The 14,278-nt window shown below is 39.7% G+C and overlaps 1 protein-coding gene across 2 annotated transcripts in view; it reads right to left on the bottom strand.

Annotated features, from left to right (window-relative positions):
* Nucleotides 1–9,169: 9,169 nt before the first annotated feature.
* LOC113981342 (uncharacterized protein C18orf25-like) overlaps nucleotides 9,170–14,278 on the bottom strand; it is a 55,226-nt gene continuing 50,117 nt past the window's right edge. For both annotated transcript variants that reach the window (XM_027708692.1, XM_027708691.1), the window contains 2 exons: nucleotides 13,001–13,127; nucleotides 9,170–9,359 (listed from right to left, as the gene is read on the bottom strand). In XM_027708692.1, coding sequence (XP_027564493.1) covers nucleotides 9,170–9,359; nucleotides 13,001–13,127 — 317 coding nt within the window. The remainder of the gene's footprint in view (nucleotides 9,360–13,000; nucleotides 13,128–14,278) is intronic.

Consider the following 14,278-nt stretch of genomic DNA (forward strand, 5'->3'; position numbering starts at 1 on the left):
CCCTCCACCTCAGCCAGCGCTGGGTTGGATTTATCCAACCGAGAACCAGTCATCATAACTTCCACTGATGTAATACTAATCCCTACGGGGCATTGGGGTCCCTTTAATCCAGGGGTGCATCCACTACTTATTGGGAGATCTTCCACTACCAGAATGGATTTATTCATGCTCCCTGGAGTATTAGACTCTGACTCCCATAGTGAAATTCAAATCATGGCCTGGATGCCTGCATCCCCTTGTTTCATCCCTTAGGGACAGAAAATTGCCCAACTAATCTCCTTCTACAGCGCCTCTCCTGCGGGGGAGAGGGGAGCGGGGTTCAGGGGCTTTCGGGAGCACAGGTCAGCCACAAATCTTCTGTGCAACAGCCATCACAGCCACACAGCCTTGCATGATGTGCCAGGTTGATGGACACCGATTTACAGGCTTAGTGGACACAGGAGTCGATGTTACCATAATAAAGGACTCTGAATGACCACTTGACTGGCCTACTGTTTGCCCAGATGCAATCATTCAGGGGGTGGGAGGCACACAAAGGCCCAGACAAAGTGCTCAAATACGCACAGTGGTGGGGCCTGAGGGACAAGTAGCCAAAATCACTCCTTTTGTAGCTCCCATTCCATGTACATTGTGGGGGCGGGATGTTCTTGGGCAGTTTGGCACAGTCATGCAAATTGCTCCTGCAAGCAACCAGGTTTTTCAATAGGGGCCATTGAACAGCTGTCCCCAGGACAGATAAAACTGGTCTGGAAAGTGAGGAGCCAGTCTGGGTAGACCAATGGTCAATGAAACAGGAACGGCTTATCCATCTAAGGGAACTTGCAAGGGAGCAACTTGAAGCAGGACATATTGTGCCAACAACCAGTCCCTGGAATACTCCTATGTTTTGTATCCCCAAGAAAAGTGGGAAATGGAGAATGTTGCAGGACTTACAAGCAGTTAACGCAGTCATAGAGCCCATGAGGGCATTGCAACCTGGACTCCCCTCACCTGCTATGCTTCCAGTAGGGTGGTCGTTAATGGTAATTTACTTAAAAGACTGCTTTTTTACCATCTTTCTACACCCTGAGGATGCTCCAAGGTTTGCTTTTTCTATCCCCACCCTGAACAATGCACAGCCCATGCAGAGGTATCACTGGGTTGTCCTTCCTCAGGGGATGTGAAATAGCCCGACAATATGTCAGAGGGTAGTGACAAATGCTATTCACCCTATCAGAAGGCATTTTCCCTCAGCCATCATATACGGTTTCATGGATGACATATTAATAACCATGGTCACAGAAGCTGAGTTAAAATCTGTTGTTACTGCTTTAACCAATGCTGTCCAAGATGCAGGATTGCAGATCGCTACGGAGAAAATCCAAGGATCGCAACCCTGGACTTACCTTGGATGGAAAATCACGCAGCAGGAAATTTCTCCACAGCCACTGCAGATCAAGGTAAAAGACAATTTAACCTTACATGAACTGCAAAAACTTCTGGGAGCCATCAATTGGCTAAGACCTATTTTGGGCCTAACCCCAGAGGAGCTACATCCTCTTTTTGAGCTGCTTAAGGGGGACTCAGACCTAACGTCTAGCAGGTCTCTGACTGCAGAGGTAAAGCATGCGTTAGAAACGTGTGCCAAGGCAATAGAAGCCAGACAAAGCAGAAGGAGAAATCCTGAACTGCAAATCTGCCTTGCTCTTGTTCCCAGCAGGTACCAGCCATTTGCAGTTTTGTTTCAGTGGGATCAGACTGAAAAAGACCCACTGAGGGTCCTGGAATGGCTGTTTCTGCCCCACACACCACCTAAAACTGTGTGAACTACTAATGAAATGTTTGCCAAGCTTGTCATTAAAGGCAGAGGACAACTACAGGAGCTGGATGGACAGGATCCTGCAACCATCTACATCCTGGCTACAAAGGACAACCTCGACTGGATGCTAGTCGAAGATGGTGGATTCCGGGCTGCCTTGGCAGGCTTTGACAGTGACATTTCCATTCATTTTCCCAAATACAGACTGTGGGAAGAAATCAGTAATTTACCCTTAAAAGCCACAACCAGGTGCAAACATGAACCCATAAAAGGCCTCACGGTCTTTACAGATGCATCTGGGCGGACCAGAAAAGCTGCAGTGACATGGGTAAACCCTGATACAGGACAATGGGAACGAGAGGTACAGACCATGAACCAAGGTTCTGTACAGGTTCTGTAACTGGCTGCTATACATATTGCCTTGGGAAGGTTTTCAGAACAACCTGTTAATATTGTTACAGATTCTTGTTATGCTGCAGGGTTAGTGTCCCATCTCGAAAGTTCATTCCTTTGAGATGTTGCTAACCCTCACTTATTGTTTGAAATGCGTTCAGTATGGTTTCTTGTTAATCACAGAAAGTTTGACTTTTACATAATGCACACGACATCACACACAGAAATGCCAAGGCCAATAGCATAACGGAACCGGGAGGCTGACAGAGCAGCTATGTTTAACACCGTGCCCAGAGTCTTAGAGCAAGTGAAATTATCTCATTCATTTTTCCACCAGAATGCACATTCACTGAAGAGACAATTTCAAATAACACTCAATCAAGCTCGAGACATAATCATGTCATGCCCAGACTGCCAACAGATAACCTCCATGCCATCTCAGGAAGGCGTTAACCCCAGAGGGTTAACAGCAAATGAAATATGGCAAACAGATATCATGCACATACCCAAATTTGGTTCATTGAAATATATACATGTCACAGTTGACACCCACTCACAATATATAACTGCCACAGCACACACTGGGGAAAAAGCCAAGGATGAAATAAGACACTGGTTTAGTTGTTTTGTGACCCTGGGAACCCCAAAACAAATCAAAACCGATAATGGACCTGCCTTCATATCAGAAAAGGTAAGAACTTTCCTGTCAAATTGGGGAATTTCTCACACTACCGGCATTCCACACTCCCCTACTGGGCAAGCCATTGTAGGAAGGGCACGTCGCACCCTAAAAGACATGTTAACAAAACAGAAAAAGGGGGAATCTGTCTGTAGTCCACAAGAGTGTTTGTGGAAAGCCACATATGTTATAAATTTTTTAAATTGTGATAGTGCTGAAAAGAGCAGGCACAAAAGGCAGCACAGACCTCAGGCTTTCTCCTCTCCCAAACCACCAGTCATGATAAAGGATCTAATTTCAGGGCAGTGGGCAGGACCGGTGGATCTTGTGACATGGGGGAGAGGTTATGCATGTGTATCTACAGGAAAAGAACTGAAATGGATTCCTTCCAGATGTGTCAGACCCTACCTAGGTACACAGTCACAGCAGCAAGAACCAGAGTAATGCAGAGTTTATAAACACAGTTATGTTTATCATTTGGTAATAATGTTTACATTTCAGGTTTATAATTTAAAGATGACCAATGTGGCAAAATGCAGAGTCTATACAAAACCCATGAGTGTGTGTGTGATGAGTGGAATGACGACCGTCAGTGAAAGTGTGAGTGAATGGATAAAAGAGCTGTATGACTGTAAAAAGCACCTTAATCACCAAACGCCTTACACATCGAACACCTTACAAGAGTAACACTACCACAGCCACATGGTCACTTTAAGAGAATTTAGTTTGCTACGTTTACCTTGTTTTTGAAATAAAGTTGAATTTCCCAAGTTTATATAAACCCTAAGACTAATAAAGGTTATAAGTTTATAGGTATTACACAGTTGGGCTAAGGCCCTTAAGTTAATAAAGTTATTTTTCCAATAGGAGAATAAAGGTTTAAGGTAATATAAGAAAGTCTAAAAAGGTTAAAGAAACGTTTGCAATAGATGTATAAGTTGTTAAGAAACCAGAGCCAACAGTGTGCTGGGTCGCTGCGAAGCTATGGTAGTTTATAATGTATTGTTCTGTTTTTTGCACTGTTGTTTTTGCACTGTTTTCGTGACCATCTTAAATAATTGGAATGGGGGAGATGTAGGAGGCGTGTCCAGGGGATGCGAGTGAGGCATCCCGGGAAAAGAAGTCCAGGACATGCATGAGAGTCTGGATTCCCATTGGTTACTTGGTCACGTGTTCCCAAGGGGATAAAAAGGTGCTACCTTTTGAAATAAATCCCTTTTGGCTGCAACCCAGCTAGGAGTCGGACTACTCTTATTTATTATATTAATAACCTGACAACCCCAAACCCCATGTGAGACAGGTCAGTCCAGCTCCCATTTGGGCATCATTAAACGCACTCAGATGTATAAAACCTTTACACAACTCTCATATAAATGAATCTCAGAGCCCATTTTGTCCATGTTTGGGATTATATGTCTCCCTGTTACTGAAAATGTTATTGAAAGCAGCCCAGGAATGCAAGTTGGTGCTGGAGAGATGTATAGGCTTCACAGAAATCACTGCATGTGCCTCTACACCCACAGCAGCACCACCAGCACGTGACTCATCTTGGATTTCCTCAGTCTGTGATGCTAAAATAAAAAAAAAAGATTATTTTCTTTGTAGCAGATAGCTTTTTCAAGACTCAAAGGTGGCTTTTCAAGAGTGTCAAAGGAATCAAGTCATTACATTGCGGATGCATTCGATGGATGATGAGCTATGAAAGCCTGGTGATTACTGACTAATAAGGTTGGGAGGTGAGGGGATGTTTCCTCTTGTAAGAACGTGGAATGCCAATACTAAATCATCTTGTCCGGGAGCTGCTTTATGCTGATGACGCCGCCCTTGTTGCCCATACAGAAGCAACTCTGCAGCGTTTAACATCCTGCTTTGCAGACGCTGCTGAGCTCTTTGGGCTGGAAGTCAGCTTAAAGAAGACAGAAGTTCTCCATCAACCTGCACCTCAGGAAGTTTTCCATCATCCCCATATCACCATTGGCAAATCAGAGCTCAAATCAGTCCAGTAGTTTAATTACCTAGGCAGTCTCATCTCCTCTGATGGTAAGATTGACGGAGAGATAGACAACAGGTGAGCAAAGGCATATAATACCTTCGGAAAGTTTCATAAAAGAGTTTGGTGAAATAAACACTTGAAGAAAAGTACAAAGATCACTGTTTACAGAGCCATTGTGCTGTCTGCTCTTTTATATGGATCCGAATCATGGGTCATTTACCGCCACCACCTGCGACTCCTAGAACGCTTTCATCAACACTGGTCAGATTATGTGACTAATACGTCTGTTCTAGAACAAGCAGCAATCACAAGTGTTGAGGCCATGTTGCTGAGAACACAGCTGCATTGGGCAGGACACGTCTCAAGGATGAAGGACCACCGCCTCCCTAAGATCCTGCTTTATGGTGAACTTGCTCCTGACTGCCGCAAGAGAGGAACCCCAAAGAGAAGATACAAGGGTTCTCTGAAACAACATCTCAGCCTTGACCATACTGATCATCATCATTGGTCTACTCTGGCCTCCAATCGGGAGGTCTGCAGACACACTATCTGCTGATGCTTTTGAGAAAGCACGCAGGATCACTCTTGAGGAAAAAAGAACGCAGAAAGTATTGTGTCTTGCAGAATATACCACCTAAGGAGTCTTTCTGCTGTGCCTTTTGCAACTGGACGTGTCTATCTCGTATTGGCCTTTTTAGCCACCAACGCGCTTGTAACAAACATGAGTAGAGCCCTTCCCAAATCTTCGTTCACGAAGCCTAGCCATGATGCTGTTTCCAGTAAGTTGTTCTTATCTCATCCCACGATCTTTACCTTTTGTGCCTCTGATTGTCCTCTCCAGCCCAACGCAGGGGAGGGGGAAGGGGGAGTGAGGGAGGAGCCTATGGTTTGGACTGGTTTCAGTGGGAACACTAAATTGGAGAATACCATTCCTAAACCATGACAACCATGAGAAACAAAAATTATTTGACAAAATACTCCTACCTGCATTTTTTCCTCCTTGGGATGCATCTCATAGACAGGTAGGGCCTGTCTCCCACCTTCTCAGAAAATGAGACACCATGTCTTCAAACTGACAGAGGGCAGGTTTAGATCAGATATTAGGAAGAAATTCTTCCCTGTGAGGGTGGTGAGGCACTGGCACAGGTTGCCCAGTGAAGCTGTGGCTGCCTCATCCCTGGAAGTGTTCAAGGATAGGTTGGACGGGGCTTGGAGCAATCTGGTCTGATGGAAGGTGTCCCTGCCCACTGTCTTATAGGTCTCTTTCAACCCAAACCATTCCATGGGGCTATGATGGGCATCAGCCGCTCATTACTGTCACCTGCACATCCCCTGGCATCCCCCACAAGCGTTACAGGGAGAAGTAGTGGTCCTGCCCTGGTCTGGGAGATAAAAGGAAGGGTTTGCAGCCAGGAAATCACTTTTATATTCTGAACATGCAAAATTAAATGCATTACAGTGGGGAACAGTGCTGAATTTGGACAGCTGTAACTCAGAACTTTGGTCTTTAATTTGGAGATGTGACAAAGCATATCTGATGGAAGTGGAAAAAAATCCCAAACAAACAGATATTATTTAAATAATATACTATTTTATTTTGTCTTAAAATAGTTTAACCTTTATGCTACAGACTTGTTTCAAAAAACAGAATGTCTCCTCTTGAACCAAAAATATATATATTTTTATATATATATATATATATAAACCACTCTGTTTTATTATTATTATTTTTTCAAAGACCATTAAATACTAGATGGAAAATGAGAACTAAATAATGAGTGTTGAGAAGAATCAAAATTTTTAACTAGAATCGCAGTTTTAAACATTTATATTCTAGGCAATGATTTGTCTTCACTATAGAAGATTCCAAGTTCACATTCTAGCAATTCAGGAACTGCTAAACCCTGAAGGACTTGAGCCAATGCACACTGAGGTTAATGGAAAGCCCTGCATCAACTCCAATGAGTTCTGGATCAGGTCCCATGTGCATTGGTTCTTAGCCATACAATGGTTAACATTTCACTTTCCTGCTGAGAAGAGCAAAATCATCCAAGCACCTTTTGCACTTTTTAAAAAAATAAAAAAATTAAACCAAACCACTTCCTAGCTATCCAGTGATTGCAGTTTTCAGATCACTCACTACCCTTTCAAATCTGTTAAGAATAAGAAAAAATATGTAGTGTTTTAAATAAAAGAAAACTTGCATCAGGCTACAATACATGTATTGTTTAAACAAACACAGTGCACAATTGAACTAAGTTTGGTTAGGATGCAGTTGTTTTTATATATACATGGAAGTCACATCATATACAAACTGAAAAATGAGAGTTAGTTTGCATTTTTCATGGAAGGACTACAAATAGGTCTCTGCAGTTTTCTTCACAACTAATCTTCAAAAGACTTGGTGAAACAGGAAAATGCAGCCACAGTATGGGAGTTCCAAAGTTACCGTTACAAAATGTATGCTAGCCCACTAAAATGATGGCTGAGTTGCATGACTAAAATACGAGGAGAAAAGATCGACAGCCACTGCTGATTATAGTGCCCCAATAGCATGGGGCTTTTCCCTACTGCAATGTGAATGAGCTTCATCCATGCTCCCCTCCCTCCCTCTTTCCCTCTCCCAGAGAAAGAAATTGGTCACTAGAAGCACCACATACATTTTTCTGGCCATGCAATACACTTAAATTCAATGTTTTAGAAAGCTTGAAATTGGAATATCAATCCTTTACCTAATTGTTCTTTTAAGTGCAGTCCAAACTGTTCTGTTTAGGGGTTTTTCTGCCCGCAGGTAAAATTATTGGAAGCCAAATAAATTTAGAAATCAGTCAACACAAAAACAAAACAGAACTTCCCACGTTCTGACTAACGCCTATTCAGAAAATCTGATGATAGAGCTGTACAAAATTCCCACTAGAAACATCTGGAATACAGAGGAATGTTTTAATTGCACAATAGACATTTAAAGTGAATATCATCTTGTTAAAGTCTAATCTTTGGGTTTTGCCTTGAGAAAGGCTCAAAAAGACAGATGAGTGGCAGGAATTTCCATATACACTACAGAAACTACAACCCGCTAAAGTAAGTAGTTCCACTGATTTCAGCAAATATTCTGGGTAGAAAGTGTTTCCTGAATCATACCTGAAAAACAATTCCAAAACTAGGATAAGAGACATGACCTAAAGCCAGGAAAATGGTACAGATCTATTTAAAAAATTAAAAAAAAATAAAAATAAATCAACCTTAGGTTCTGATCCTGCAACACCTTTTAGGACAGAGTTTTAAGCACTTGAATGGTCCTACGAGTTTCAGCAAACTGTCCCTGCTAAATGCTACATGGCTGCTAAAGTACTTTGCCAGACTGGGGCTTTGAATTTGTTTAGGGTTGTTTGGTTGGGGGTTTTTTAGAGATGGTGAATGAAGCAAATAATCATCAATAGAAATGAGGTCTGTGAGCAAAATGTTTCGTTTCTCTCCTCCTACTCCAGGCAAGACTCAGATTTAGGTAAAAAAGTTCAGCTTTATTTAAAAAGGAGAGGGATGCTGGACCTTTTTATTACTTTTTTTTTCCTGTGCTTTTGCAATAATCAGCTGCTACTTAGTCACTACTATTACTATTTTAAACCATAAGAAGCCATGGGAAATGATCAGTGAAACACAGTAGTCAGATAGAAAATTTAGAACTAAAAGAGTGTAAACTATAAATTATATTGAAAATAAAACTTCTTTAATTAAAAGCTGTTCAGTGCATATGTTATGGGCCATTTGCATTAAAGACAGTCCCTTCTGCTGGTAACATAACCAAATCAGCTTGGGTATAAATACTCTTGGCCCAATTTTTGGAAGTGTTGAAAACCCCCAGTTCCAACAAAATCAGTGAGGACACAGCATTTCTCAAAATCACTGATATTCACACAGCAAAACACTAACTTCTACTAACAAACTCAATATACTGATAAATTAAAAATGTTCTGAAGTTGGAGGTGGGAAAGGGTGGGGGGACATAAGTTTGCACACAGTTATTTCTTCAGATTAACATGTACACGTTATTAACTGTAGATGTGTTTTAAATTTAGTGCTATTGGGTTTTAATTCTGGAATGAATTCTCCTTTGAGAAGGCAAAACCATTTTAAATTATATTGAAATCATACTACATTCTTATGGAAATGAAAAACATAATGAGTTTGAATTTCATAATGCCAAGAACAGGGCATTCTGAAAAGCTTCTGAAGCTGAAGCTTTAACAATGAACTTCTGTGCCGCAAAAGGGAGAAGGGGTGGGGACAGAAACACAGGCACATTGCATTACAGTAGATATTTGTGTCTCATATCCTCATCCAGAGTGAGGTCTACTACTTCTGGGGGTGAAGACCAGTTCTGCTGGGGAGTCACTCCTGTCCATGATTGTGTTTGCTGAGCGTTAATGTACTGTGAGTCTGAGCCATGCTTCCAAGAAGACACACTCTGAATCACACCTCCCCTGGCATGCACATACCTGTAGCAAGGCAAAAACCACAAAGGATTAAAGTTACCATTGAATTCAGGCACAAGATTCTTAGCTGCAGTGTTTTATCATTTAGGCATTTCAACATGCTCCCCTTCAAAATGCTCACATGGATTTTCCATTTGTAGAGTCCATGATATCTTAAATACCCAGTAAACAAAGCTGAGATTAAATTTAAACTTGGAGGTAGTGATTAAATTATTTTTAAGAACTGAATTCTGCCAGTGGGTATAAAGTGATATTCCTTTCAAAATATGTGCATTGATCCCAAGGATCTTGGAGAAGTCTGCCCCATCATGTGTAATACCATGCATTATTCAGAAGCATAGTTTCCTGCTAGCAGTTTTACCTGCTGAACTTAAAAAGAGAAAAATTTTCAGTGAGGCTGGATGAGACAAAGGAAAAAGCTATCTTTCTATATGAAATCAAAGCCATGTTAAAATAAGGACATAATGATACTTTCATTACAATAATTACAAAAGAGATGTTGTCAATTACATTATTACAGTCATTACAATTGATTTTTCTTTTGGTCTTCTTAACAAAAAATTGCAAACATTCTGGGAAATGTTCAATGATAACGGTACAGATCCACTTAAGCAAAACATTTAAGCTTTCAGTGATTATAGTCAATGAGAATAAATCATGTATTTAAACACACACTCAAGTGCCTTGCTGAAGCAAGGTACATATCTACTTATTTCCACAGTATTTTTTCCTATTACATTCATAGTAGATATGTGATGATTGAAGTACAAGCTAATAATAATTAGAACAAAAACCTCAAAATGAAAGATAAACTAATTTTGTTATATGATGAAGTGATGACAAGAATTTACTGGAGTCTTTAAGATGATCACTCCATTTCCAGCTGTAAATCTTAAACAAGCACTAGTAAAACTTGATACCTAGTACTCCAAAAATTGTTTTGCTCTTGTAAGCACTGGTAGTGGCTGCACACATAAGTTGGAGGTGTTTTGGCTGCTGGGGTAAGCTTTTCCCATTTCTTTGTGAAGGCACATGTACTGTATTTCAGGAACCCAAATTTTCTGCATTGCTCAAATATCCCTGACATTTACATTTTATTTATTTATTTATTTTAAGGTCATGCAATTTATTTTCTCCAGAACTACTTAGATTATACTCATCTTTCTTGGTTCTGGTTAGTTTCATGACATAAAATGAAAAATCTCATTCTCTGAGCTGTAACTTCTCTGAATATAAATGTATCATTGTCTTCTCGGATATGCTATTTAGTTTTGGATGTGATGTTTAGAATGACTTTTTTATTACTTCTTCAGTCTTAAAAAAATACATACTTAAAAGTCCACAACTACAAAGAATTAGCAATAAGAGACTGGAACTCTAAAAAATGTAGGTGATTTCTTTCTTTTAAAGCTTTCTTTTAAGAAGAAATATTTTTAAGCATAACTGGAAAAATTAAACAAAGTAAAAAAAATGACTTGGTGTCCTAAGTAGATGCCAAGTAATATTCCAATGATGAGAAACAGTATCAGTACACTAATAATCTGAAAAACTACAAATGATGGACAAACTCTAGGGTGTCACGACTCACACCAGTCCAACAATGACATGGAATATGGAGCATGATAAAAAACAGTGTGAGCAAAAGAACAGAATCCAAACACCATACTAACTAAACATGCAAAAAATACTGATCAAAAACCTAAATCTTTTTCAAAAGACAACCCTGTCAGAAGCCCATCAATACTTCATAGCTGCAAGCCTAGACCTGCAAGAGAAATAAAATTCTAAATAGGATTTGAACAACTGAAACATGTGAGTATTCAACAGAGCCAGTAAAAACTAGTCTGTGGGAGATGGTACACGGTTACATGAACAAAGGAAAGCAAAAACGTGTGCTTTAAGTCTGTCTTTGCTGAAATTATTTCAGTCCATATCCACTAAAACTGATTTTAAACAGCAATTCTGCATTTACTTCACATTTCCATTCTTGTACACGGTAAATATTATCAATGCAAGCAGCATGGAAAGCTTTTGAATAGGGGACTGCAAGAAAAAGAGTTGTGTGTACATAGTGCTAGACAGATTTACACAAACTAGCATTGGAGGACAAGTCTGCACTGCTTATTAGCACAAAGATCCTCCAAGTCCTGGATCTGCTGGATAAACAGTCAGGAGAGCTACTACCTAAGAAATTAGTACCTTCCAAAAGAGTTAGCCATGCAAGGACTTTCACTATTCCTTTGGTACCTTAAAATTTCCTTTTTTCATATCCAACAGCACTGGACTATGCCCATACTATCCGTACAGTTTCCTGTTTGGGAAATTGGGTCCTGCACACCTTCCTTCTTCCTTTCCCCAAGAAAGATGTGGTGAAGGGACAACAAGGAACAGATCTGTTCTTTGTCCCTCACATCCCTTTTCTGACTCCAAGCCTCCACCAGGCAGCAGACTAGTTTTAGAAGGAGCTTGTCTGTATATTGTTTTAACTTGCTTTTATTCCACCAAATTAACACTCCATACTACATGAAAATGTCAGTCTTGTTCAACTGCTTCATAATATCTTAAGCCAAGGAAAGATCATAGACTAAAGATGAAGAATAACATCAAAAAATGCCTAGCAAGAATAACAACTGAAGCACAGCTGGACAAGTTTCTATCTGAGCTTGAGAGAAACCTCTGGCTTCCTTACCCTCCTCTACTTTGGGGATTTGAACTCTTGTATCTTGAAATAAAACCAAGATTCATAAAGATACGATTTTCAATCTAAAGGGGCTATCTTATGAAATAAGCTATTGAAAAGTTAATAGTATTTTTACAACTACTGATTAATTAAATAAAGTGGAAGCTGATTAAATGCTTAGAGTTAATATTTTTAAAGGAAACAAGAACCCACATAAATATTTTAGTTTCTTTTTTTGCATATTCACACTATGCCTTTAAAATCTGAATTCCTGATGTATATACATTTGGTATCTCAATATTTGGCATTTTTATACTACATATCTTTAGCCTGTTAATGTTTGATATCGAATCACAAGCTTAATATGAATACTTATTGGGAAGTAAGGTAACACGCAGGTACCCCTGAAATACCAAGCAGTGGAAGGATTGCAGGAAAATTTATTTCCGAAGTCAAGAACACTAGACTTAAAAGAAAATTCCTAATGGCGCTTCAAACATCGGGCCTGAGAAAGACACAATCTGTGTTCTCCTCAGGGCTGCCCCCCCCCCCCACCTTGGAGGCCCCTTACATGTCTGTGAGTGTTTATCTCTCTCCTCACATACCACAGAGAGCCTGAGAGTCTCTCTGGAATGCAGGGGGAGAAAACATCAAAAACTGTCTTTGAGAAAGATGCTTCTTTTAGGCAGGAAAGCTTTCTTAAGTGAATAACTCTATCTCCTCGTAGTGAAATCTTCTGGAAGAGTATTCTATCCTTACACTTATCAAGTTGGTAATGTTCTAAAGAAAAACACATTCTGATATCACTGTGACCAGCGAAAAAAACATGTGCAACATTTGCTACCTTTTGGGCATTGGTCATGGATGGATAACTATAGAAGTGAAAGTCAGCATTTTTTTCTTTATTAATTTTGGCAATATTCTGATAAAATGAAATATTAGAGCAAGAAAAAGGAATTCATACCTGGCATGTTCCTGAACTCCAACAATCTCTACTTCACTATCAGAAGAGGCAATATTAATTTCTTCATTGATATGGCCATTACTAGAAGAGGTTTTGTCACCTGCAAGGAAGCCTGGATCCAAATGACCTATAGATGGGGAAAATGCAAATACAGCCAATGGTTAACAATGTACACAACTCAGAAATCAGCTGAAAAAGGAATTTCCCAAGCTAACAAAAAAACCCCACTGAAACACTGCAACTGGAAAATCTTATTAGATCAAGTTATCCAACTTTCTGTTTATCACCTGATACAGGATGGTCACTGGATTTATTGAGTTTCAATAGCTCTAGTGATGGTGTTATCACACAAATGTGAACAAAGCCTGACTTGCATCAAGAACACTCGATGTAATTAGGATTTCCAGCTGTTATTTTACGACAGTGCTGAGAGAGACTGTGCCTAAATCTCTTTGACATAAAGAAACAAGACAATCTAATGCCAATAAATCAAACTCAATGATACTGTGGCAAACAAAGCCTATAGGCTGGACAGAAATATCACACACCGAGGACAATGAATATTTTTTTAATAGGGGAAGCCGGTAAATGAAATAAAAAACAATAAACCCATCAGTTTCTCACCGTGCTGTTTCACACATCTGTTCTAACATTATTACAAATACTTGAAAAAAAAAATCTGTTTTTCTCAAGTCCCATATAAAGTACTATTTTTTATTACAGTTTCTCAGTGACAACCAGTTCATCAGTCTATCAAATAACAAGTCCTCTCTAAATATGAGTGTGGCAGGTTTTTGTTTTTTCTGCCGAGTACCTCTAAGAAGGTTCTTCACCCCAATTAGTAAAGCTGTGCTGGGACATATTAAATAATACTTGCATGTACACAAAAGAGACAAAATAATTTCTTTTACAGAAAATACAGTTTTTTAAAAATAAAAATAGGATTTCAATTAAAAAAGATAACGTCTACTTTGGTTTTTTTGGGGGGAACAAAAAAAGACAATTGCTTCTACTGTGACGTCAGAAGGAGAGATACTCTCAGCAGATAAGAGAGTTGTTTTGTCAAGTTCTGTGTAATGTTCCTTTCCAGTAACAGTGCTTCCTACTTAACTGACACTACAACTGCCCGGACTGTCTTGTAGGCACTTCTGCAAGCTCACACAGGGACTCGCTAGCATCTCCCAATCTCTTACAGCTATCTAAGAGTTCAAGGCACCAAACTAGAAGTGGTATGGACTTATGACAGCCATTTAATGAAGATGAGTTACGAGATATTAA

The sequence above is a fragment of the Neopelma chrysocephalum genome, unplaced genomic scaffold (assembly GCF_003984885.1).
Source record: "Neopelma chrysocephalum unplaced genomic scaffold, ASM398488v2 Primary Assembly neopelma1_96476, whole genome shotgun sequence".
NCBI lineage: Eukaryota > Metazoa > Chordata > Aves > Passeriformes > Pipridae > Neopelma > Neopelma chrysocephalum.